The sequence below is a fragment of the Larimichthys crocea genome, chromosome XXIV, assembly GCF_000972845.2.
Source record: "Larimichthys crocea isolate SSNF chromosome XXIV, L_crocea_2.0, whole genome shotgun sequence".
Lineage (NCBI taxonomy): Eukaryota > Metazoa > Chordata > Actinopteri > Sciaenidae > Larimichthys > Larimichthys crocea.
The window spans coordinates 7,872,338-7,894,376 of record NC_040034.1 but is presented as its reverse complement, the minus strand read 5'-3'; the positions used below and the strand labels follow the sequence as shown (position 1 = coordinate 7,894,376).

Here is a 22,039-nt window from a genome sequence, read left to right as displayed (position 1 = left end):
ATGTACTGGACTCAGTGTGCAAACAACCGGAGAATTAATCATGTTTAAGCAGTTTATTGCTTTCACAAAGGGAACATGCACGGCACAGTCCAAGGGTGCAGGTGTGAAGACAAGACAGAGCTAAATGTGGTAGGAGGATGGCAGAGAGCATTTTTCCTGGAGCACAAGGAGATCACAATTAGACAAGTCACACAAGAGCAAAGTTACAACATAGGCTACTGAGCTGCCCATAGCATTGTTGCAAGAAGAGAGACTGAATTATCTGGTGGAGTCTGGAAGGTTGAATCTGTTTTTTATGCAGCAGAGGTTTATTGGTAGATGAGGCACAGGTGCTGAGGTAATTAGGCAGGTGTGATGGAAATGGGAGGCCATGCCCAGCGACAAACATATACAGAGAGAGACAGACAAGACAGATAGAGACACAAGGGGAGGGGAAATAACAGAAAATCACTGGAAAGGAAGGAAGCAAACGTCTTTCACTAGGGGGAAGAAAGACAAGGGAGTAAGATGATGTGAAAGTACACAGAAAGTGAGGAACGCAAACAAGTAAACAGCAAAGAGAAGGACACAGGTCCTGTGGGAGATAATTGTGCAATGAGAGCAGCAGATGTGGGCGCAGTTTGCAAAGAGTCTCAAAGAGTGATCTGACGCCTCCAAGTTTCTTACTTTAACTTTGTTGCAAGTGGACATGTATGCCAAATATAAGTATATTTGCTGTTCCAGTCTACTGGTACATGTTACCAATAAATTCCACACAGATTCAAATAAAATAATCACAGTACATAAACAGAAAGGAAAAAAGCGTGTTTTAAAATATCTTTAAAGATTCCCACACATTCTTATTCTGAAAGTTTACTCCTACCCCAAAATGCCATATTATTATACCCACTTCAACCCCTTATTAAAACAATCAGGAACAGGTATGATACAATGTGAAATGTGTGGGGGTCAAATAGGGTTTTCTGTTGCCTCAAAGCAACATGAACCTAAAATCAGCTCCTTCACACGCTGATACCAGTTAATTAGATGCACCTGTGCAACCCACTGCAACAGCTTCTTTTTCAGTTTTCACTGACACCGTGTTATTGAGGTGTTGATTACCTCGGGGCCTGTTTTCAGTGATGATGTATGGCATTATATTGAAATATGTTTGCAATTTTATTTTGTATGTCCATGATAACTGTACACACTGCACATAATGAGGCAGATACTTTAAATGATAATTAGTTTTAAGGCACAAAAGTGCTTATTTTCATCAAGATATAGTTCTTCGGTTGTATATGTGAATATTGCTGTAATTTAAATGGTAAAAAAAAATACTTTTACAACATTTAGATGCAGCACTCAATGCTTTATAGACATGTTTGTCAAGCGATTGTTTTTTCGGTATCCTGTAAGTAAGGCCAGCTCGACCAGACTTTTAATGACTGTAAACCAATCTGTGAGGATGAAATCCCAGGTTGGTTCATTGTGTGTAGGGGATGGACAGAGATAAAGATGGACAGAAAGATTTTGAGACACAGACAAAAGGAAAAGAGAGGAGGGAGGTGGAGGTCACATCCACCTTGAAGGAAAAATCTACACACACACACACACACACACACACACACACACACACACACACACACACCTTTTCCATTACATGCAATTTATAGCTCTGCTTTTACTGACCTGCCTTCCTGACTAATTTCTTTTGTGGTGCCGTCAGCTGGGTCTTTTTCCTGAGTGCCATACACACACTGTGACACACGTGACTGTGGCTCCAAGCTAGCCATGCACAGATTTTAAAACCTTTAGGCTCTGGGGCAACACGCTGGGAATCACTCACATAATAATGTATTCTGTCATTTAATTACCCAAAAGCTGCATCAAGGCAAATTCACACTGATGTATATTTAAAAGACTGGTTAGGCAAAAATTTTGAGAGGAGTGAAAAGGAAAAGGAAAGGAAAGGGATAAAAATAAATTAAAGTGTGAGAGAGGTGATGCTTTGGTCACATAATTGGTGACAAATTCAGACCATTAGAAACATTGTGACATCATTAAGTACTTATCAATTCATAAATAAGCTTACAGATTCATCTGGTTCCCGGGCTAGTAGTACCACGTAGTACGTAGTAGTATTTAGCATATTTTTAATAGTTTGGATCATGAAACTACCAACACCTGGACATGCTAAATCTACTCCCCTCTAGAATTGTCACTTGTGAGTAGTACGTATTGCTACATGTAAATGTAACCTAGGCCGTATGTTCTAGGTTTGTGGTTAGGCCATTTTACAATTGCACAATTCTTTTATTGTGTGTTGTGTAGCCGTATCTGAGGCTATGTTAGCTTTGAAGACCAAGGACATGTGGCACCTTCTTCATCCACCGCTCGGCCAACCCTTACAAACACAGTTCAGTGAGAACATCAAAAAACATCTTTGACTACTGAACATGCTCCAGAAGACTTTGATGAATTTGTGTTTAAACCCCATGAAGAGCAACTGGCCTCTTAATGAAAAGAAGCCTGTATGTTCGGGAGACATGTCATGACATCTCACAGTGAGAATCGTACATGCATGAATAATAAAATTAATGATGTATGAATTCCATTTAGCTTCTTCGGTTTGAGGTCACACAGTCAAGATTTACTGGCCAATTAAATCGAATGAATGTTATTAATGTGACTGTTATCAGTAACACCTGTGCTTTTTCTATTATGATAAGTCATATGATGGCTTTAATTCTGGAATATAATTTCCATGTTCTTCCAATACACCACCTTTGTGTAATGACATATTATGTTAATGCTGGTATAGGAATATAGCAACTACCACCTTTTTAAATTTCTTTTTTTTTCATGTTTATTATCTGGAAAAAGGCACTCACTACATTTAATGTGATCTGTTCATAAAATAAACTGTACACAACACAATCGCTCACAGGTCATGGTCATGGAAAGGTTAATGATATTCATATCAGATAAACAACAGGTTACAAGTACAACCAGTGTGTGTGTGTGTGTGTGTGTGTGTGTGTGTGTGTGTGTCTAGTTCAGCTCTAGAAATGCATGCAGTGCAGTGCACGCTAGTGATGTCTTTTAATTCTGTAAAACTTAAATTAGTATTGTCAGTGCCTGTTTGTAAAATGTAAATAAAGTTTAAAAATGGTCATGTGTCAGTAAAACTTTAGGCAGGAGCGTAGCACAATACTTTGAACTCTGTACAATGGCTATTCATTCTAGTATCTCTGTGGGCCATCATCACGTGAGGGCCCTGTATACTCAGTCCATTTTTAACCCACAGTCAGACGCCCCTGCCTCCTGGAACTAAAGGAAAACACATTGAGAAAACATAAAGGAAAAAGAAAAACATGACATATTTCATAGTTCGTATTTTACAGTTCAATGGAAAATTCAACTCAAGTGCTTGGCTGATATAAAAAGGAGAAAACACAGATGCAAACATGCTTGGTGAGTACAAAATCAAACATCATCACATTCATGAATTAAAAAGTCATTTAAGCAGTGTCAAAACATTTGTGATAAAAAATAAATGTCATATAAAAAAAAACATTGCTGACAATCTCATGGCCAAAGGTGATTAAACGTGTGTCTGTCAGGTGAATTCAGTGTTGATACACAATTCAGAAAATGATGCCAATCATTACTGACACTAACAGTTTTTTTTTTTCATCAAATACGAATGAAAGCAGTACATTTGATTTTATTAAAACGAAAAAGGAACATTAGTACAGCTGTAATTCCAAGCTTTCGGGTTAGTTTATGTCAATTAACTGCTATGGTTGTGTTTTAATAACCATGCACAATAAATGAGAGTAGTTTGTTTTTATAAGCTTTTAGTATGCAGTAGTTTATGCCCTAGGGCTACATTTTCAAAGTCACATACCACGTAGGAATAATTGTACATGTCAGCAAGGTAAATGCTCGTATTGTCTATTGATCCAGCAGAAACACAACCTCCCACCCTCCATTCAATAAGCGTGGAAATCCCTTTGTAGCAAAGAGGCCACTGAGCTAAAAATAGCTACCACAGTATGAGATGACAAGGCGGAGATCGATAATGTTTCTGAAGATGGATGACATGAAGCTAGCTCTCGGGAAGTCCTGCCCACACTGTTAAAAAAAAGATCCAACATTAGCGGACAGCTGTTGCCCAAGTGTCTCATAAGATTCATCTGGGTTGAAAAGATGGCTCCTGTAGAAAAGTTCTTAAGTAGCCCGTTCCACAGTAACATCCAATATGAGGTATTTAAATACAGCCTCTTCTGTCTCTTCAATTCATTCATTTTTGGCAACACATTTTCTTCCCATGGCTATGGCACGATGACTGAATTTCCTGGGAGCAGTTCCAATCTAAGCATAGGAAACAGCAAGGCACATTTCTTGACATCTCAAAGGACCATGCACTCTTGTTCTGTGTATCTGTCTCTGTATCTGTCACTCTGTTTCTGTCTCTGAAGTGCTCTTCCATTCAGTATCTAATCATTTTCTTCATCTTTGGCCTCTACTGATATGAACCCATTCAACTTGGCGCGCTCCTTCGTGTACTGTGACAGGTTTGTCAGACTGGTGTTTCCCTCTTTTCTTTCTCCGCTCTCCTCATCTGGTTCCCCGTCTTCTTCTTCTTCTTCTGTCCTCTCCTCACCCAGCATGACATTGCCATTGTTTATGCCTAGGCTTGCCCGTCGTGCGTCTTCAGTAATGTTCCTCCGCAGCTCACGGTTCTTGTTGCGTCTGGCCAGCTTGTTGAGGGATCCAAAGCGCAGGTTGAAGAGATTCTCCTCTGAGGAAGACGCTGTCTGTTGAGTTTGCTCACTCCCCTGTTCGTATGGCTCACAAGCCCCCTTCTGCCTCAGGTTGTTGAGCTTGGTGTCAATGCTCTCCTGGGACGAAGTCTTGAAGCGGCCAGCATCCAGGCTGGCAAACAAGGCACGCTTCTCTGGAGACAGCATGTCCAAGGAGTGAGCTCGCTGCTCCAGGCCAAGCTGACGGCGCTCCATGCTGCGGATGGTGGCAGCCCGCTGGAGCTTGTCATGGATCTCAACGCTCAGACGCCGCCGCGTTTCACGGAACTCTGCTCGAACATTTGCTTTCCATTCAGCTGCATGAGCTTTAATCTCCCCAACCTGTGACAAGAGCACGGTAAGGAGAGGATTAGCAAGCATATGGGTACAATCTGCAGCAGTAAGACATCATGTTATTGTGTTACACTTTCTTAAAGGCCTTGAAAAACCAATTTATCAATCACCTTTTTTAGCATGAGTGGGGTCCTGGTTGGGTTTTTTGCATATCCTTGTTACACTTTATGCATGTAGCTTATTCTGGTTTCAGAAACTTGGATGTTCACCCTGGAGTAACCAGGAAACTGCAAGATGCAAACACCTCTTTCTGGTTTCAGAAGGTTTTTTTGTTGGTGTGGAGAATAGTAGCTGAGATGGTGACACACCTGCAGGCAGGTGATCAGAAACCTGGATATTGTTAAGATCACATTTAAGGAACTCAGTAACAAAGTTATGCAATATCCCAAATATGTTCAGGATAAGTCCAGGATATCATCGAGCATGTAAACACACTCAATGACGACAAAACGTTCTGACAAAGCTGGAACAGTTTTGCTGATTTCGCATGACAGATTTCAGTTTTTCTCTCAGTTCTGAAGTGATCTGGGAAAAGGTGATGTTAGTGTAATGCCAGTTGTGAGGTTGTTTGCTTACGTATGCAGCAATGTTGGGCAAATGTGTTCAAACCATAACCACACAGTCCTGATATCAGTGCTTTAGAGAAATACGTACATTTTTTTTTGTTAGTTTTTTTAGCCTGGAACACCTATACATCAATTGATTGTCTCTTTGTACTTCTGTGAAAGAGCTTCACATCTTGAACACCTTGCTACCTTGAACACAGAGCAATTATACAATGTAAACAGAAAACAGAGGGGAGGCAGCAGCTGAGTGACCTTTTATTTTCTACCTCTCTAATGTAATACTGAGTGGTGTAATTAAATGAGCCCCACCTCCTCTTTGGTCTTTTTAGACAGTAGTCGGAGCCAGTCTCCAATCATGCTGAGCACAGCCGCAAAGTACGCCAAACCCACCAATATCCAGAACCACACCAGAGGCTTGTACCACTTCCTGTAGTCAATCGTACTGTTTCCACCTGGAGGGGAAGTGGAAAAAATACCAGTATGGTCAAAGCTAAGTCGTGATCATGAAATGATTCATCTACAGTGCAGACAGAACAACCATCTTTCTACCTGCAACATAGTCTCCTATTCCCACTGTGGTTAGAGTGATCACAACAAAGTAGATGGCCTCCAGTGTGGTCCAGCCCTCGATGTGTTGGAAGATGACAGCAGGGATGGTGACAAAAACGATGCAGCCGGCCAGGATGAACAGGATGGTTGACGTCACTCTGATCTTAGTCTGGCTGATCTGTTTGTGTTTTTGCTAATAAAAAAAGGAATTAAACAAGGTCATATCAGAGTGATAGTGTAACAAATCCGATATGTCCAAATATCCAGTTGCAAAAAATTGTATATATTAAAGACGGAGTACTACTGTATTACAACATAAACAAAGAAAATGCAATTAATTGTAATTCTTAAAACTCACCCTGAATATTTTTTCAACTCTCAAGATGCTTTTCACGAAGATGGTCCCCAGCTGGTCTCCAATCCCCGCCAACAAGAAACCAAAGAGAGGGATGCCAAATATGGCATAAAGGATGCAAAAGATTTTCCCTCCCTCCGTGCTCGGAGCTATGTTTCCATAACCTGTCATGTCAAGGAAAACACACACACACACACAAAAAAAAGAAAAATGAGATAAAGAGAACAAGCGAATGAGTGACAAAAAAACGAGCAATGCGAAGGAAAGCAGAGAAGACGCGGTGAGGGGGAGGCAGGGGATGTGGAGGATTAAAATGTGAAACAGAAGAAGACAATGAAGACTTTCTTATGCAACGTAATTAACTGAAGCTCTTATGTAATGCCTCTTAGTACCCGTGACAGGGGGCAGTGGTAAATAAGTTCCTAGAGAGACAACAATTAGGTTCCCCTCAGAGATGATTGCATTAATTATGGCCCTACAGTGACAATACAATGAAGTAGCAAGGCAGGGGACAAAGCATACAGCGTGTTCTTATTCTTTATTAAATATTAAAATCATGCATCTGTAGCATGTTTACTTCAACTTTCTTTCTTCTGCTGTTTTTTGATTTTCTCACAATAGGACTCACAAAAAAAAAACATTTTTATTTAAAGTGATTACAAAACAAATGCAGTATTTGTGAATGTTTTGTCATTTGAAGACGGAGGTCTGTCTTATAACTTCTGATGTTTCCTAATAATATATGAGGGTAGTGAAGTAAATAAAGCCACTCCTCAGCAGCATATTAGCAAACGGCATAGTTAATTAATCTCTGGACTGCACCATAACAACACTGCACCAGGGACACTGTATTTTTTCACTTTAAATGAAGGAACATTCAGCTAATAGAGAGAAATCAGAAATTTTAATGCACCGGCTTTGATGTTGGAGCTGTGGCTCCTAAATTGAGCCTACTGTAAATGGTGTAATTTGATCAAAGCTTCCAGGTTTTTCTCTTTCATTTAAAAATTATTTAGTATCGGAAATTGTTAATAACATGTGTGTCAGATAAAAGCAAATAAAGCCTCACAAGTGGAAAGGAGAAACTACTGTAGTCAGACTTTGACATAAGATAAAAGCACATTATCTCTGTCAGCGGTATCTGTTTTGTCAGCATCCTTAATGATGCTGATGCTTCACAGGTTGCTAAATCCCACTGTGGCTCTGGATTGGGAATTGTTGAGTCTCTGTAAATAATATTATAAAGCGTACGGCCTTGTGCTGCTCTATAAGCAAAGTGTGATCAGACAGGTTCTGTTATTATTCTGCGCTATCTAAATAAAATTGAATTGAACTGTTTTGCTTCATTTATCACCAGCTCACTGCTTTGTAAAACTCACCTTATGCCAGCAATAAGAGGAAAGGATATCCACAGTTTAATAAAGATTTATAATTTGAAAACATTGTTGAAGAGACTGAAAGCATAAATTCCCTCTAAAGTCCGTTAATCTTGCATTTATTAATTCATGTTGTGGTTTGGTGAAGCATTTTGCCTTGTAGACAAGACTACAAATTTTGTATAAGTGTTACCAGTTTGGATGGGTTTCTATGAAGCCTCAAAGTGTCCAATATGATATACTAAATAAATAAAATAATAAAAATAGTACACAGTATTACACAAACAGATGATATCAAATTAATAAATTAAATGATCATTTAAGAGTTATTTATAAAATATTTTACAAAAGTATTTAAACTCAACTCATTATAGTGATGTACTATTTAATCATTTTTAATACTTTAATATTTTTTAATTAAAAAAAATAACACTATCATTGAAGAAATAATGTCTTAAATGGAAAAAAAATCAGATTACATTAAATTATGAAACTAACAATTACATTTAATATAAATGAGTTGAACTTCATTCATAAACATAAGCAACCATATATATATTTTTTTCTAAATGGGGACATTTTTATTTGATTGGGTAGAAACTGTGATAATTTCCAGAATTTTTTTTGTAGCATCCCCTTCTCCTCTCCTCATGTGGCAGAGTGACAGGGCAGACGTGGCTCGAAATACAACTGATAATTTGATATTTTAGTTCATTTTATCTAGACTATGACTAAAGCTATATTTAATGTAACTTTATCCAATAGACTGGATGTTGTAGTTGTTGTTTTGACTGTCATCAATGACAGATTTAACTGTTATTAGAGTATTAACAAGTGGATTGTTTGAAACTTTACCTATGGTTGTGATGACAGTTCCAGCGAAGAAGAAGGCACTGCCCAGGTCCCAGTAACTGGAATTGTAGGACGTGTTTCCAATCGGACTCACTCCTGCACTCACAGCATCTATGGCATGCTGAAAAGAGCAAAACGTATGAATTACAACAGTAAACAGAGGAATTCAAGGTCATGACTGCGTGCCAGCTCGGCTGATGGCAACACAACAAACACACGTGTCGTGATAGCATGAAGAGTGTGAGCACGTTAACCCACCTCCGGCCAATGTTTATGGGTTTCTGTGTACAGGTGTTATGTGTGTTCGTGTGTGTGCGACCTCCCCACCACCACTGATTGCATAACACTTGTGCGGTAACTGCGAATGGATTGAGTGTGACTATCTCCAGATCGACCTGGAAGGTCATGCTATCTGATAAAAGAGAAAAGAGACTGAGAGAGGAGAAGAAAGAGCGCTGGGAGGGTCCTGAGTAATGGACGGGGATATGAGTAATGGAGAAGAGAATTTAATTAACCCTGGACTCATGAAGCTGTAATAACACAGGAAGTGGATGGAGTTTATTAACTCAATCAGTTTAATATTACTGTATCTTGCAGTGAATTCATATCATGATATTGCAATCATATCATCTTATTGTGTCTGAATTAATTACACCAATAACCTTTAATTAAAACTTTAATTTAATTTGATTATTTTAACACTATGCATACGTTTATATTATGATGTATACATAGTTTCAGCCATAGATATCCAGAGCAGTATTCACTTTCAAGTTGGCTTGTGACCCCTTAAAATGAGGTAATGTCTCCAAGCAAACCCACGTCTCCCCCTAGTCTCAGCCTGCCGGCTGCCGGCTGAGACTAGCTCAACCAAAGTGTCATTTTCTTTGCTTTATTGGAGCTCTAACGATGTAAAACTGCAGTAACTCTCAGGAAAAATAGCCGAAAATAAAAGGAAATTAGAAAAACATGTGTATAGCATTTTGGAGCAGACTGTATTTCCTTACTCCCAAGTTGGGAATCCCTATTTTCAAGCATGGTTTTCTATATTTAATGAAATGCGAGTAAAAATTCTGCAATACATGGCCACTGTTTTATTATGCACATGGAAAAAAAAACAGCATTATAATATCAATATGTGTAAACACTCCTCCTGTGGACATAAGGTACAGTAAGTGTATGCACAACATCCAGCACAAGATCTGCTCAAATTATTCACTGTCTGCTTCTTCACGTAGCTGTTTCTCCACTCAGCATTCTTACCCAATTTGCATGTTTTTACAGTTCACAATGACTAAATCTACATAGACTTTCACTCGCAGCGGAGAGACCTTTATCTCTCTTTTCTTCAGTGTCAGCCTTTTTCTCTAGTCCCCCATGCTTTTCTTTATCCCGACATTTGCGTAGTGGTGGGAAAACATTAAGAAGCCACAATGCTCCACATTTACTGCATCATTATTCTCACTGATCTCCCTCTGTGCTCCATTATGTAGCCATTTGCGTTCTTTCTAAATTCCTTATTTGTGTGATTTTTTTTTCTCATCTCCTTGGAAGTGTATAGTATTAATTTTGCCTCTGTGCTCATGGTACAAAAGTCATTGTGAAGGAGTAGCTTCAGAGCTTTTACCGACATTCCTGATGGGATATGACGTGCAGTTTCTACATTCAGAGCAACCCCCCAATCTATCCATGCAAGCTGTTAGTGAGATGCACGTTCATCTAATAAAATATGTATCAACACTTGTGACACACATTTCAAAGCAGACAGAGTGAAGGACCACTTCAATACGCATCCATGCACATGCCTACTCATAATGTTGCATGTGACTACCTCATCTCCAGCCCCTCTAATAAGACAGATTTTTGTATCCAAAATTAGCCAATTACAGTAATGCTATTTCATCAATTTCAGCAGACACAGCTCATTTATAGGGGCAAAATCAAATAAGTAATTATGAAATAAACCCCAAATAACCTAATTCTGGAGTCAAGGGAGAGCTATAAATAGTCTCACAATGTTTCTGAATACTTGAAGTTCTATTTTTGTCTCTCGCCTTTTTCACAGCCAAGTTCACGCTGCATTAGAGATGTGGAAAATCCTCCTTCTCCGCGTGCACTTTTGAGGCGCGAGGATGGTGACTCTGATTCGTGTTGCAACCTGTTAATTAGAACGACAAATGGTGTTTTTGTTTCGTGCAGGCTCTGCACATTCTTGCAGACACACAATCGTGACGGACTCTTTTCCTCTAATGTGTCTTTTTATTTTCCACACTGCAGGGTCATTAGAGAGCAAGTTAACTTACTGCAGATCTTTATCCTCTCAGTGTTTCTTTCCACCCCACAGCAGGCGGCAGCCGTAATCCAGCCAGCATGGTGCTTCACGCTTTCCTTCATCCACCCTCACTGCGAGTCTCTGCCAAGTGCTTTCCTCTGCAGCACTTTCACCATCAGTAATATCCATAGCATTACCCCGACCACCTTGAAACATTAAAGCTGCACAAATGGCTGCCAAAGAGGAAGACTCAGGGTCATCATATATAAGGCTGATGAGAACTGTTTGTGAAGTGAGCACTGCCTGCTTGTGGTTTTGTTTTGACATTAAGGTCTAATCATTAAAATCAAATGCAATCCAGTACAACAGATCAACCATTAATTCTATTTTTGCAAACATAATAATGTTTGGTTTTAAAGAACACGCTAGTGAAGAACTGTATGTTAACTATGGAGGTTGTAACTTGAGGTGGTGTTAATATTATTTCCCTTTCATGTTAGTATTACAGTATTGTGTTATTACTAATGCATTAACATGTAAGCTGCATTTTTATTTTGCGTCAAAGGAGGATCTAATTTTAAATAGGCAACTTTTGGTTGATTTTGTATATAAATCCCACAGAAAAAAAAATAAAGTGGGGTAAAAAGCGCAGAACTTCCCTCTGACACATAGTGGAGAAGTATAAATTAACAGAAAATGTAATTAATTAAATTAGTTATATTCCACCACTGCACTGACAGTATCTCGTGTTGAGACATTTGCAGACTGTACATGTTTGTCGATATTTATAGAATTTTTCATTAGTTGCTGCACGTTGTGTGGACACCTGAGGAGCTGAGTCATCATTAGTCACTGTAGCATTTAATTAAAGCAGCCTAACTTTGACAGCTCTTCTCACAAACAGCTATAAATCATTTCCGTTTTTCTTTTAAATCCACTAAAAATCATGTAATTCATGTTATAAAAGCATGATGACGGTGTTGGTTGCGTGTCCTGACGTACTTTTACTGCAGGTAGCTCATAAAGGTTTAAAAAGGTTTATTTGAAGGTAAGTGAATCATCAATAAATGAGGCTTGACTGGTGTCAATAACAGCATGGCTTCGCATCGTGCCACAGAGTGAGTCATTCCTACAGCGTAGGGAGAGCCAATTAGGTCTGCAGTCTTTGTGGGCGCACAGTGGGTAGGTGGACAGCACAGATGCTGAAGCAGATACGAAGAGGTCAACAGACGAGTAAGGACACAGACATTAAGCCAGCACATGCTGTGGAGCAAACTTTTCTCCAATACATCGTCTTCTTCCGTCTCACATGTCCTATTCACTCGCACACACACTTCCCAAGGTTGCCATTTTTCTGTCAACTCCTCCACCAAACAGTGAGTAACCACTGCTGTGTTGCCACAGAAGATTTTTGTCTGAGTGACAAGCTTGACATAGCACGAACAAACCGATAATGGACAGACTCTTTGATGGAGTACTTGTGAAGCAGCATGTCCTGAAGGCCTTTTCTTGTGACACCCGAATAAAAATAGCGCTATTCATCAGTATGAGCTTCACACATGCCATGATATTCAGTGTTTTTGCAATGCTTGGGGGTGAAGTGCCACCATAACAAACTAAGTAGACTGAGAGATCAATATTATTTCTTCGGATTTAATGAAATTATTAGGAATTTTGGGACACACTACACTCAGCAACACTCACCGCACCCACCCAAAAAAATAATATGGAACAAAAAATGTAATTTTTATATTTTGGTTTTTGTGTGAAACAAACAAAATAATAGTATATGTTTTGCATTTTAGAGGTGCCATTTTGTGGATTTTGTTACTTTTGCACAGAGCTGTTTCCCTGTGTTTCCAGTCTTTATGCAAAGTTAGATAACTAACTGCTTGTGGTAGCTTAGTATTTAGCGTATGGACATGAAAGTTGTATTTAAATAATAAAAATTTCATGAATGGGTTCTGTGAAACTTGATATGGTCAAATAAGTTGCTAGCCTTCAGTTGCTGGTGAGACACGCTACATTATCTCATCTCTGAATCTGATCATTTGTCCAGGAGACGGTCTTCACAGATGACTCAGCTGCTGCTACTAGTGCTACTTTGCAGAAGGAGGTCTGTGACTGCTGGCCTGTGCAATGAATAATTGATTCCCTCCGGACCCCTGGCACACCATGCTAAAGGTTTTTATTTCCACACATCTCCTTAGGAAATACTGCCATTGATTTCTTTTCTTTCGTACTCATGATAGCACTTTTTTGGCTCAAAGGCTGAACACTGCAAGGTAAGAGGGAGAGGAAAGGATGAGAGTCTGAGGAGGAATAAAATAACAGAGGTGGGTGTGGAGGAGGAGAAAGAGACAGATAGGCAGTCCAATATTCACTGGAGCAGTGCTGAAGAAGCTCACATCAAATGGAGCCATTCTAGTGGAAAATGGAGCACACCAAATGCCATGTGGTTGGTTCTCTCTTTGGGGTTATTTCAAGCTAAACAGAACCAGTGCAACTCACTGTGGCACTACTGTGAATGTTCTATTTACTATTCTCTGATTACATAAGAAAAACCTATAAAGCACATTATCCCAAAAAGATTCTTTTTGGTTCATATAGTTTGCATTGCATCCACTATATTTCCTCATGCTCTCTGTAGAATACTGCTAAATAGGTGATCTTGTTATTGAGATGGGTATTTGACATTTGGTCCTCATGTTATAAATCTTTAAACTCCAAAGAAAATAACTCATATTGACAGATAATGTCCTTCTCTTTTCTTTGTCAACATCTTCTGCAATGGAATTTTTGACTGATCTTAGTCGCCCCCTTTTTTTATATCACCGTTCTCCCTCACAAATCAAACTTTCCACTCAGCCAGCAACACACTGACACGCCTCAAATCATTTTCCAATCCCGCTTCTAGTTGTACATGTCAGTTTGATGTAGTGACCCTAAGTCTTGACCTGTAATTCTAGATGTAATATCAGTGAGCGGTGTAAAGTGTCGCCGTACCCTGCGTTATAAAGTGGCTGACACCGTAAAAAAAAAAGACATTGTAAAATGCACAGTCAAGTCGTGATCTGATGGGATTTTTTTTCACAATTTGCTCATTATCTGGTTCAGTTCACCCAGATATTGGTTGAAATACAATGCTGAATCAACTAACAGGCCATTTTATCCTGGTTCACACGTGAGAGCTCTGCCACAAAATTATTCATTTGTATAGATGCCGCATTTCATTTAATTAATTTTATGTATTTCGGTCAGTCTTTGATGGAGTGTTATACCGATTATTAAATATCAGATCAGGTCAGTTACTTAAGTCGTACTGGATTTCTTCTTAAAATAGAACATATATCACACACAATGTTGACAGATAAACTTGGCTTCAGATGTTTTTTACAGTAAAAGCAACAGTGCTGTTGTGTCCGTGAGCTAGTTTCCTTATTTAAAACGTGTGGGTGTTGTTAAAGCATCGCTCTGGAATTTTATACTGCACTGAAACATTTATTACTAAGGGTATTCAGATATACTCAGTTACAAAATCTATAGCTCTAAACAACCTACTGTGCTACTGTAATTAAAGATGTAGGTCTTCTTTTTTTTTGCTGCCATTACTATTTGTTTACATGTGGATTGAAGACACAACAAAATCAATATAGAGCTTACAATTCACTATTTTCCACTCTAAGTAATTGCGTATACAACATAAAGGTCTCAGTGATTGACCATTTTCTATTAGGATAAACATCTTAGGACAAAGAGTTATTTGCCCTTTTCTACGAGATTACTTTAATGCACCGTTATGTAACATAAACCTGCATGTGCAAGTATGTCGTGTGTTTGCCACCATGTGCGAAGTGTCACTGAGAATTATGGGTATGTCTGTGGTGACCCTGAAGGTATTATTGTACTTCCTGCTAAAGGATGGACCTGCCTCTAAGTCTGCTCATGACATTTACCCATCAACTGTCAACAACCAGGGGGCAGGAAGTAGGGGGTGTATCTTCTGATGGTGCTGTAGTCATTATACAATCGATTCATTGACTCGTCAACACAGCGTGAAGAAACCTAATGAGATTGCAGCAACAAAAAAAGCTTTAAATTAGCATTATTAGTGTAATGTACAACACTCATTTAGTAAGAATGTTGTGACTTGGTTCAATGTTAGCTTAAACCCAGTAAAATTTAAAGTAAATAAAGAAAAGTGGGCGAATCCAACCCACCCACATGCATATGTATCGAGTCCAGAGTACAAACTTTGAACAGGGGTGCAGAGTGGCTGAGTTGTATTAAATATGACTGAAGCTGACAGCAGCATCTAAAAAGTTTGCATCTGTCTCTGCAGCAATAATAACTAAACAGCTGTGCTTACATAATCTTTAATTATGATGCCTAGAACCATGAATACACATTCATGAGGAGAAAACAGGTAACCAATACAAGAGGTTGAGCATGGGAGTTCATTTGTGACTTTGGGTACAGTAAATGAGCCAAATGCTCAATGGTCCACTAGTTTTTTCAGAGCTTTAACCACATGTAATTATCTTTATTAATGAACAGAACTGGTACAGATGTCATAAGCATCCATATATGACCAGGTGCCACACTTCAGTGATGTAATGACACCTGCTATAACTGTTTTTTTCTTCCCTTATGGGGTACGAATATTATATTTCATCTGGAGTCGTGTTTCTGGCGACCTGGTGAACATTCACTCATTTTAGCTTTAGTTTTTGGTCTCTACCAACTCCTGAGGAAAATAGCTGTTTCCTTCCGGTATCTGTCTGCTGTTTGCTGCTGAGAATGTAATGTACAATGGATTTCCTTTGAAAACATCTGTCTGTGAGCAGTAAGGGTGAACCAAAATGGTAAAGCAGTTGGCCAGACAGCTAAACAATACACTAAAACTCTCTATAAAGCTCTGTAAAACTGAAAAATACCCACATTAAGTTGAGTTTTTTTAACTTAATAGTAAAATACAAATACAGATGGACACTGGCCACTTCATGGACTGTAATCAAAGGGTTCTTTTCCGACATTATCTTTTCAAGATGATGTGACAAGCTAATGATACCAGAATTAATTACACGGAAAACCCATGATTACCCCTGATAGCAATCACCATCTAGAAAACTGCAGCTATAAAGGTCAGTTCACTGACTTTCTTCCTTCTATCTACCCAATCAAATTGAATGACACTTGGTATTACTCAACAGATCGTTTTCGTTTAATTTTTAATCTTCCTATCCTCTTACAAACTAATCTGTTGGTGATGAATAGGTTCTACAAAAGTGATGTACTATTCCAAGGCTGTCTGGGCAGCTGGAAGGAGAAAACGGAGCCATAACTCTGTGACATAACTTAAATAAATGTGAATACCATGTCTCACTTTATCTAAAACTCCATCTTCACTTTCATAACTCACCTTGATCAGCGCCTCCAGCTCATTAGGAGTGACACAGGGGTGTCTCTCCAGGAACGAAGCCTTCTCCAGAGTGATGCTGGTTTTCTGGTCGCTCTCAAACGGCTGCTCCAGTGCATTGAATGCCAGACCTCCACAAACCAGGTAGAGAACGACAACGATGAACACTGCCAGCACCGTCTTCCACTTCATCACTGAGTGGAGTGCCGCAGCCGTGCCGTCGAAGCTGGTATCCATGCTGGCCACCACGCTTGCAGAGCGGGAGGAGATGGATAGGCGTGGCAGGGGGCAGTGACCGTTTGCTTTAGGGTCATAGCCCATGGGGTTCTGCATGGTGGCCACGCTGGCCTGGACCAGACTGGACTTCGCCATGCCAGACTGGACCTTTTTGGGAGGGACCAAATTGGTCTGGACCGCCACTAGGGAAGAGTGAGAGGAAAAAGGAGATTAATTCATGTTTTATTTAGCTTAGTGTTTGAGGCAGCAAGTCTGCCTTCTGGACGTGATTCAAATCATTTTAAGCAAATAAAAAACTGACAAACTGGCTCCGAAAAAATGTGACAAACAATCTTCTGAAATGTTGTTTTCCCTGGTTTGACACAATTACACAAGGCATTTCCAGTGCTAATGGGTTTTGAGATCCTGGTCTGTGATAACCAGTCTGTAGCAATAATAAGAAAATGATGAATATGAATACATGGATCAACGAGATCATTTCATTGTTTTCTCCCACCTTTAAGCTTTCATGTGGCTTTCATGCAGTAACAGCAAAGGGAAACTAGTTTGTAGAAGATTTCCTCTTCCTAAAGACTAACACAGAGAAGTACAACACTACATATTTTCAGTGCTTTAATCCCAAACTGGCTCTTCATCAGATACAGAGGTATTTAAATTAATAACCAACTCGCAGTATATACATGAGGAAGTGCTCAAGAAATTGTACTTTTTCTAAATGTAATAAAGAAACTCATTTTAAAGGCAGCATTACAGCATTGCAAGTCCCAGGTTGTGAAGCACGAGTCACTCTGCAGCTTTGGACTCAGCACCCGAACATCGCTTTGCAAACACCACACATCCACACATCGAAAATCTATGACCTCCTGCATTAAAGCATTAAAGGGTGATTTTCTTCGATTACTCTGAGCTAATGAAGGGCTCTCCACAAAGCAGACACTCAAAGCTATCAGCAAAAATGTTATCCGCTATCTGTTATCCAGCCTACAGCGGTGTCAAAGCTGCACCGTGACTCTCTGTCATCTCAACATCTCGCCATGCTGAGAATTTATTTTCTGTTTCCTAAAAGCCATTAGTCCTGTGAAATGGAGCCTCAGAAGTCCACAGCTACTGGCTTAATCGCTAATGCAGAAAACATTTTGATTAAATGAATGTGATGAATGAAAAACAAAGAGAACCATCCTGATTTCGGGGTATTAATCAAATGATTTCCTGAAGACTTCACAGACACACACCACTTCACAGCTATACATGTTTACAATACTGCTGGGTGAAGGAAAATTGAAATGCCCTCTTTGCCCTCTTAGAATTCAATTTTTCTAATAGACTGTAAGAGAGGGATAAGTGCCACTTTCAGTCATTGGCTTCAGGATGGGGTTTTTATAATAAATGCAAGTGCGCTGGGGCAGGTCAACCAAGTGGCAAGCAGCACCTTGGAGGTAGCCAAATTTAGATTCCAATGTGTATGAAGTATTGTATAAGCTATTCAGAGCTCTGGCCTTCACCCCTCATGCCCCCGTCTCTCTCGGATCGGATGGCGTGCCTCCGAGCCATGGGTGGAGCCTGTTGTCTACAATGCTGCAACTCTAGAAGGTACGAATAAGAAATTGATTTGTTTGGGGGGATGGAATCTTTTGTTTAATGGGATAGTATCACTTATGGGATATGCTGAGCAAAATGTATGCACTAAAACACGCACACACCCCACCCTGATGAGTCAAGGACGTCCAGGAAGTGTCTCTCTCTCTCTCTATCATCCAGGAGCTATGAATCTTGTTACTTAATTCCTGTATCATGAGTGAATCAATAACAGCAAAGTGGTGTCCCGTGCTTGGGAAGGCGCAAAACTGCCACTTTCAATTTACAGTATTTGCATTTAAGGGGCGGTGGCTGTGGCTATTTTTAGAAGATGGGATGAATTTGATAAATTAAGAACTATGACACTACGCTGACATCTTTGGTGCAGTCATGTGCAGTCGCCTGCTGGTGAATGAACTGCAAAGTCCATAACTAGCCTTATTAAGACATTATTTCCATCTCATCTTGAGTGAGTGAGTGAAATTGAATAAATCAGCTCTGTGGAGCAGGTCGGCAGCAGCAATACATTGTGAAAGCCGAGTGATAAAAAAAAAACCCAACAGGATAAAAATAATGTTTATGATCGAAGTCTATATCTTCATCTTAAACCATAGAGGTGAAACCAAAACTGTTTGCGTTTCAAATTTCATCAATCTAAAATGCTTTTCCAGCACTGAATATGCTCCATATTGATTTTTGCAAATTAAATAAGGCCTGAGAGGAAAGCAGCAGTTTTTATCAGATACTATCTGATCCTCTCTCTCGCTCTCTCCCTCTCTCAGCTAACACTCTCTGTCTCCAGAATGTCTGGCCAAAGCACAGGAAATGTTCACCAGAGAATCAGGTGCATCAAATATATATCCCTCAATTTACCCTTTAAAAAAAAGAAAAAAGAATGGATAAATTATATGAGTTATGATGAGGATATTGATGATGGCCATGAAATCTTGCATCAACCATTTAGGTTAACAAACTCTTTAGTGGGGCACAGCTGTGATGGGACTTCAGTTTGTCAACATTTCAGTATGTCAGCTGCACAAAAGCTCCAAAATGTAAAACTAAGTGTAGTAAGAATAAATATGAGGCTGAATTTTGGGTTGGCCCTTGGCTCATTTATTCCCTGTGGCAGGTTGTAGGCGTTTAACTCACCAGCTGAGCCTCAAAATTAAGTGTCAAGTCAGTTTGAATAACAGAGGACTTCCGGAAGAAATCAATTTCAAAATAAAGTATATCAAACTACATCTCAAAACAAAGAAGATTCATTTCGATTCTAATTTACTTTTTGCATGTAATTCTTGCCTGGTCGAGAAATCTTAAAATCTCGTGCCACATTATTTTTTAGGCAACAACGTTACATCCTTTTGTTTTGATCGTTTTCCGGTTTCACGCTGGATATTCCTGCGCGCTTTACGCAGTAGTAGCTCCGCTTCCAGCAGCGCTGCCCGCCACAGCTGAGCACAGGGAGGATGGAGCAAGACAAAAAAAAAACAAAGAAATAACCCCCAAAACGCTTTGTCTCATGTTAAGGCGAATTTATGCAAACTATAAACACACAAATGAGAGAAAACACGAAGTGAAATAAGCAAAATAATCAATAATCAATGTGCAAACTGTTAAAGCCGGCGAATAGGGTAGCCTGGTGTAATTTATTGTGTCTCAGGCATCTCCATGAGATGTTGCTGAGATTTGGAGTGCTATTAAATGGCAAATGTCCAAAATCATGAGACAATAATAAGGCAGTGTTTACCAACCTTGTTCAGGGTCCCAGTTAACTTGTTTCCTCGGGTTTTCTATTGGAAATTTCATCTCTAATTCTGTTCTCAGTCAAAACGTGGAGGAATTTGTTCAATGCGGCAAAAGAAATACAGAAAAAATAGACAAATCACGAAGACTTCTTCTCACACATCTTCGGCACACCATGTTTTCGTGGATGTGGACGTGGGTGTCATTTGTACGGAGGAATAAACGCATCGCAAAACCGCATTGTCTGCCTCAGCTGTCCCCCTCCTCCTCTGCTTTTTTTTTCTCCACCTCGCCTGGACGCGTGGTGTTCGCCTGACAGACTGAGATACTTGTAAGCCCATCACCAGACCACATCCCATTTCATACTCAAACATACACACATATACAGCAGTGACCCAGACCAGGATCACAGCAGGAGTGTGTCCAAATAAGCAACTTTGCCCACGCAGCGAGAACAACGGGGAAGGATGCTCTCCTCCCTTCCATTCCCAAAGCGCACTACTCCACCTGCCTTTCGCTGTAAATAGCTGGAGGAAAATAGCTTCTAGCTCTGCGTCAGATACATTTTCACTCATTTTTAGAATCCGGTTTTGTATACTCACTCTTGTGTGCCTTTTCTCCCCCAAATTAGGATTATCCTCGCATCGTTGGGGAACCGGTGACTGAGCACATGGCGCAAGGCGGCAAGTCAGAGATCTACGCCAAATCAGCAGCAGACTTGAACCATTACATCATTCACATGTATGAGAAGCAGTGCATTATTTATGAACAAGTTACCTCCTCCATCCCGTCAAACCCCTTTAACTGCGTATTCATTTGGTCAGATGATGGGGCTGACCATATGGTGCAGCGGCACAGACAATTATTTCAGGGAAGAAGAATTTAGAATTTATTTTCAGGGAAATTTTCAGGCAAATACAAAACAAGTCTGATATTTTTGTTTGATTATATTATGTTTTTGTTTTTTTTTTTAAATCATGAAGCCAATATCTGCTACAGGTGTTGAACGTTTTCAAGTTACATTTAAAGGACCATACCCTTATTTGTTTCTAAATGTTTTGGTCCATCTATTCAGATATTATTTATGTATTTTTACCTAGACAGCTACCGATTCCATTTATTTTAATGGACTGTGTGTGTTGCAAAGATCTGAATCATGCTCGAGACCTGCTAATATTACAATTACAATGTTGTAATCTTGCATTACACAATAAAAAACAAAGAGAGAGAGAGAGAGAAAGAGAGTGAGAATAAACAATGAAGAGGTAATATGAGTAGTACAAATACTAACATATACAGTAACATATGCTACTGTATATACAAGTAATGGCAATAGTGAGATTGCACATACACGATAAACAGCTGGAAGTACGCCCATCAGATATGCAGTATAAACTGTGGTATATGGATAAACTATAGATTTGATAAATGGATGGACAGTAGTATAAATATGTATGGGTATGTGAATGGTAAGTAGGAGCCATCACCCAGTGAGGCTGTGTCATGGAAAAAATAAATATATAATCAATAAAAACAGTATTAAAAAAGAAAAATGTAGAATAAAGTTGAATAGACACTCAACTTGTCGAATGCAGGTGTAACTAATAACGTCAATTACTGCAATAATTGCTGCAATGGAGACATCATTAATGTTATTTGTTCCACCTGTGCTTTTGCAGCTCTGACAAGCAGAGAAAAAGGTTCTTTGAATTTGATTCATTGGGGAACGATAAAGAAACAAGGACAAGATTCAGAGGAGCAGCGATTATTCAGACAGCAAAATTACATAAAAGCAGAAAAGGTTTAGAAGCCTCAAAGGCTCAAACTATAATTTTGTATCCACATCAATTTGACATCCAGTATCTCAGCTCATCATAATTAAAAACAAAACCATGGTTTAGATAAGGTTAAGCCCACTGATGTTATATGTCTCTAACAGCATGAGAAAATA

At 39.4% G+C, this 22,039-nt stretch overlaps 1 protein-coding gene across 4 annotated transcripts; it reads right to left on the bottom strand.

Moving 5' to 3' along the window:
* Window positions 1-2,690: 2,690 nt before the first annotated feature.
* kcnk10b (potassium channel, subfamily K, member 10b) lies at window positions 2,691-20,977 on the bottom strand. 4 transcript variants are annotated; one of them, XM_027274513.1, is made up of 8 exons: window positions 20,866-20,977; window positions 20,691-20,784; window positions 16,537-16,952; window positions 8,846-8,963; window positions 6,618-6,778; window positions 6,260-6,452; window positions 6,020-6,162; window positions 2,692-5,132 (listed from the first exon to the last, which is right to left on the bottom strand). In XM_027274513.1, coding segments are annotated over exons 2-8 (1,680 nt in total). In that variant the 5' UTR covers window positions 20,692-20,784; window positions 20,866-20,977; the 3' UTR covers window positions 2,692-4,484. The 4 variants fall into 4 exon arrangements, with proteins under 4 accessions (XP_010735704.2, XP_027130314.1, XP_019112832.1 ...); XM_010737402.3 differs by lacking the exons at window positions 20,691-20,784; window positions 20,866-20,977 and adding an exon at window positions 20,097-20,635 and having other exon boundaries at window positions 2,691-5,132; XM_019257287.2 differs by having other exon boundaries at window positions 20,691-20,970.
* Window positions 20,978-22,039: the final 1,062 nt, after the last annotated feature.

Excerpts from the sequence above, each read along its gene's own strand:
- kcnk10b (XM_010737402.3), bottom strand. The coding sequence starts at position 20,151 with ATGAAATTTCCAATAGAAAACCCGAGGAAACAAGTTAACTGGGACCCT. Across the intron at positions 8,964-16,536 it reads AGCTGGAGGCGCTGATCAAG|CATGCCATAGATGCTGTGAG; the intron begins GTGAGTTATGAA and ends TGCTCTTTTCAG. Across the intron at positions 6,163-6,259 it reads AATAGGAGACTATGTTGCAG|GTGGAAACAGTACGATTGAC; the intron begins GTAGAAAGATGG and ends CTTCCCCTCCAG.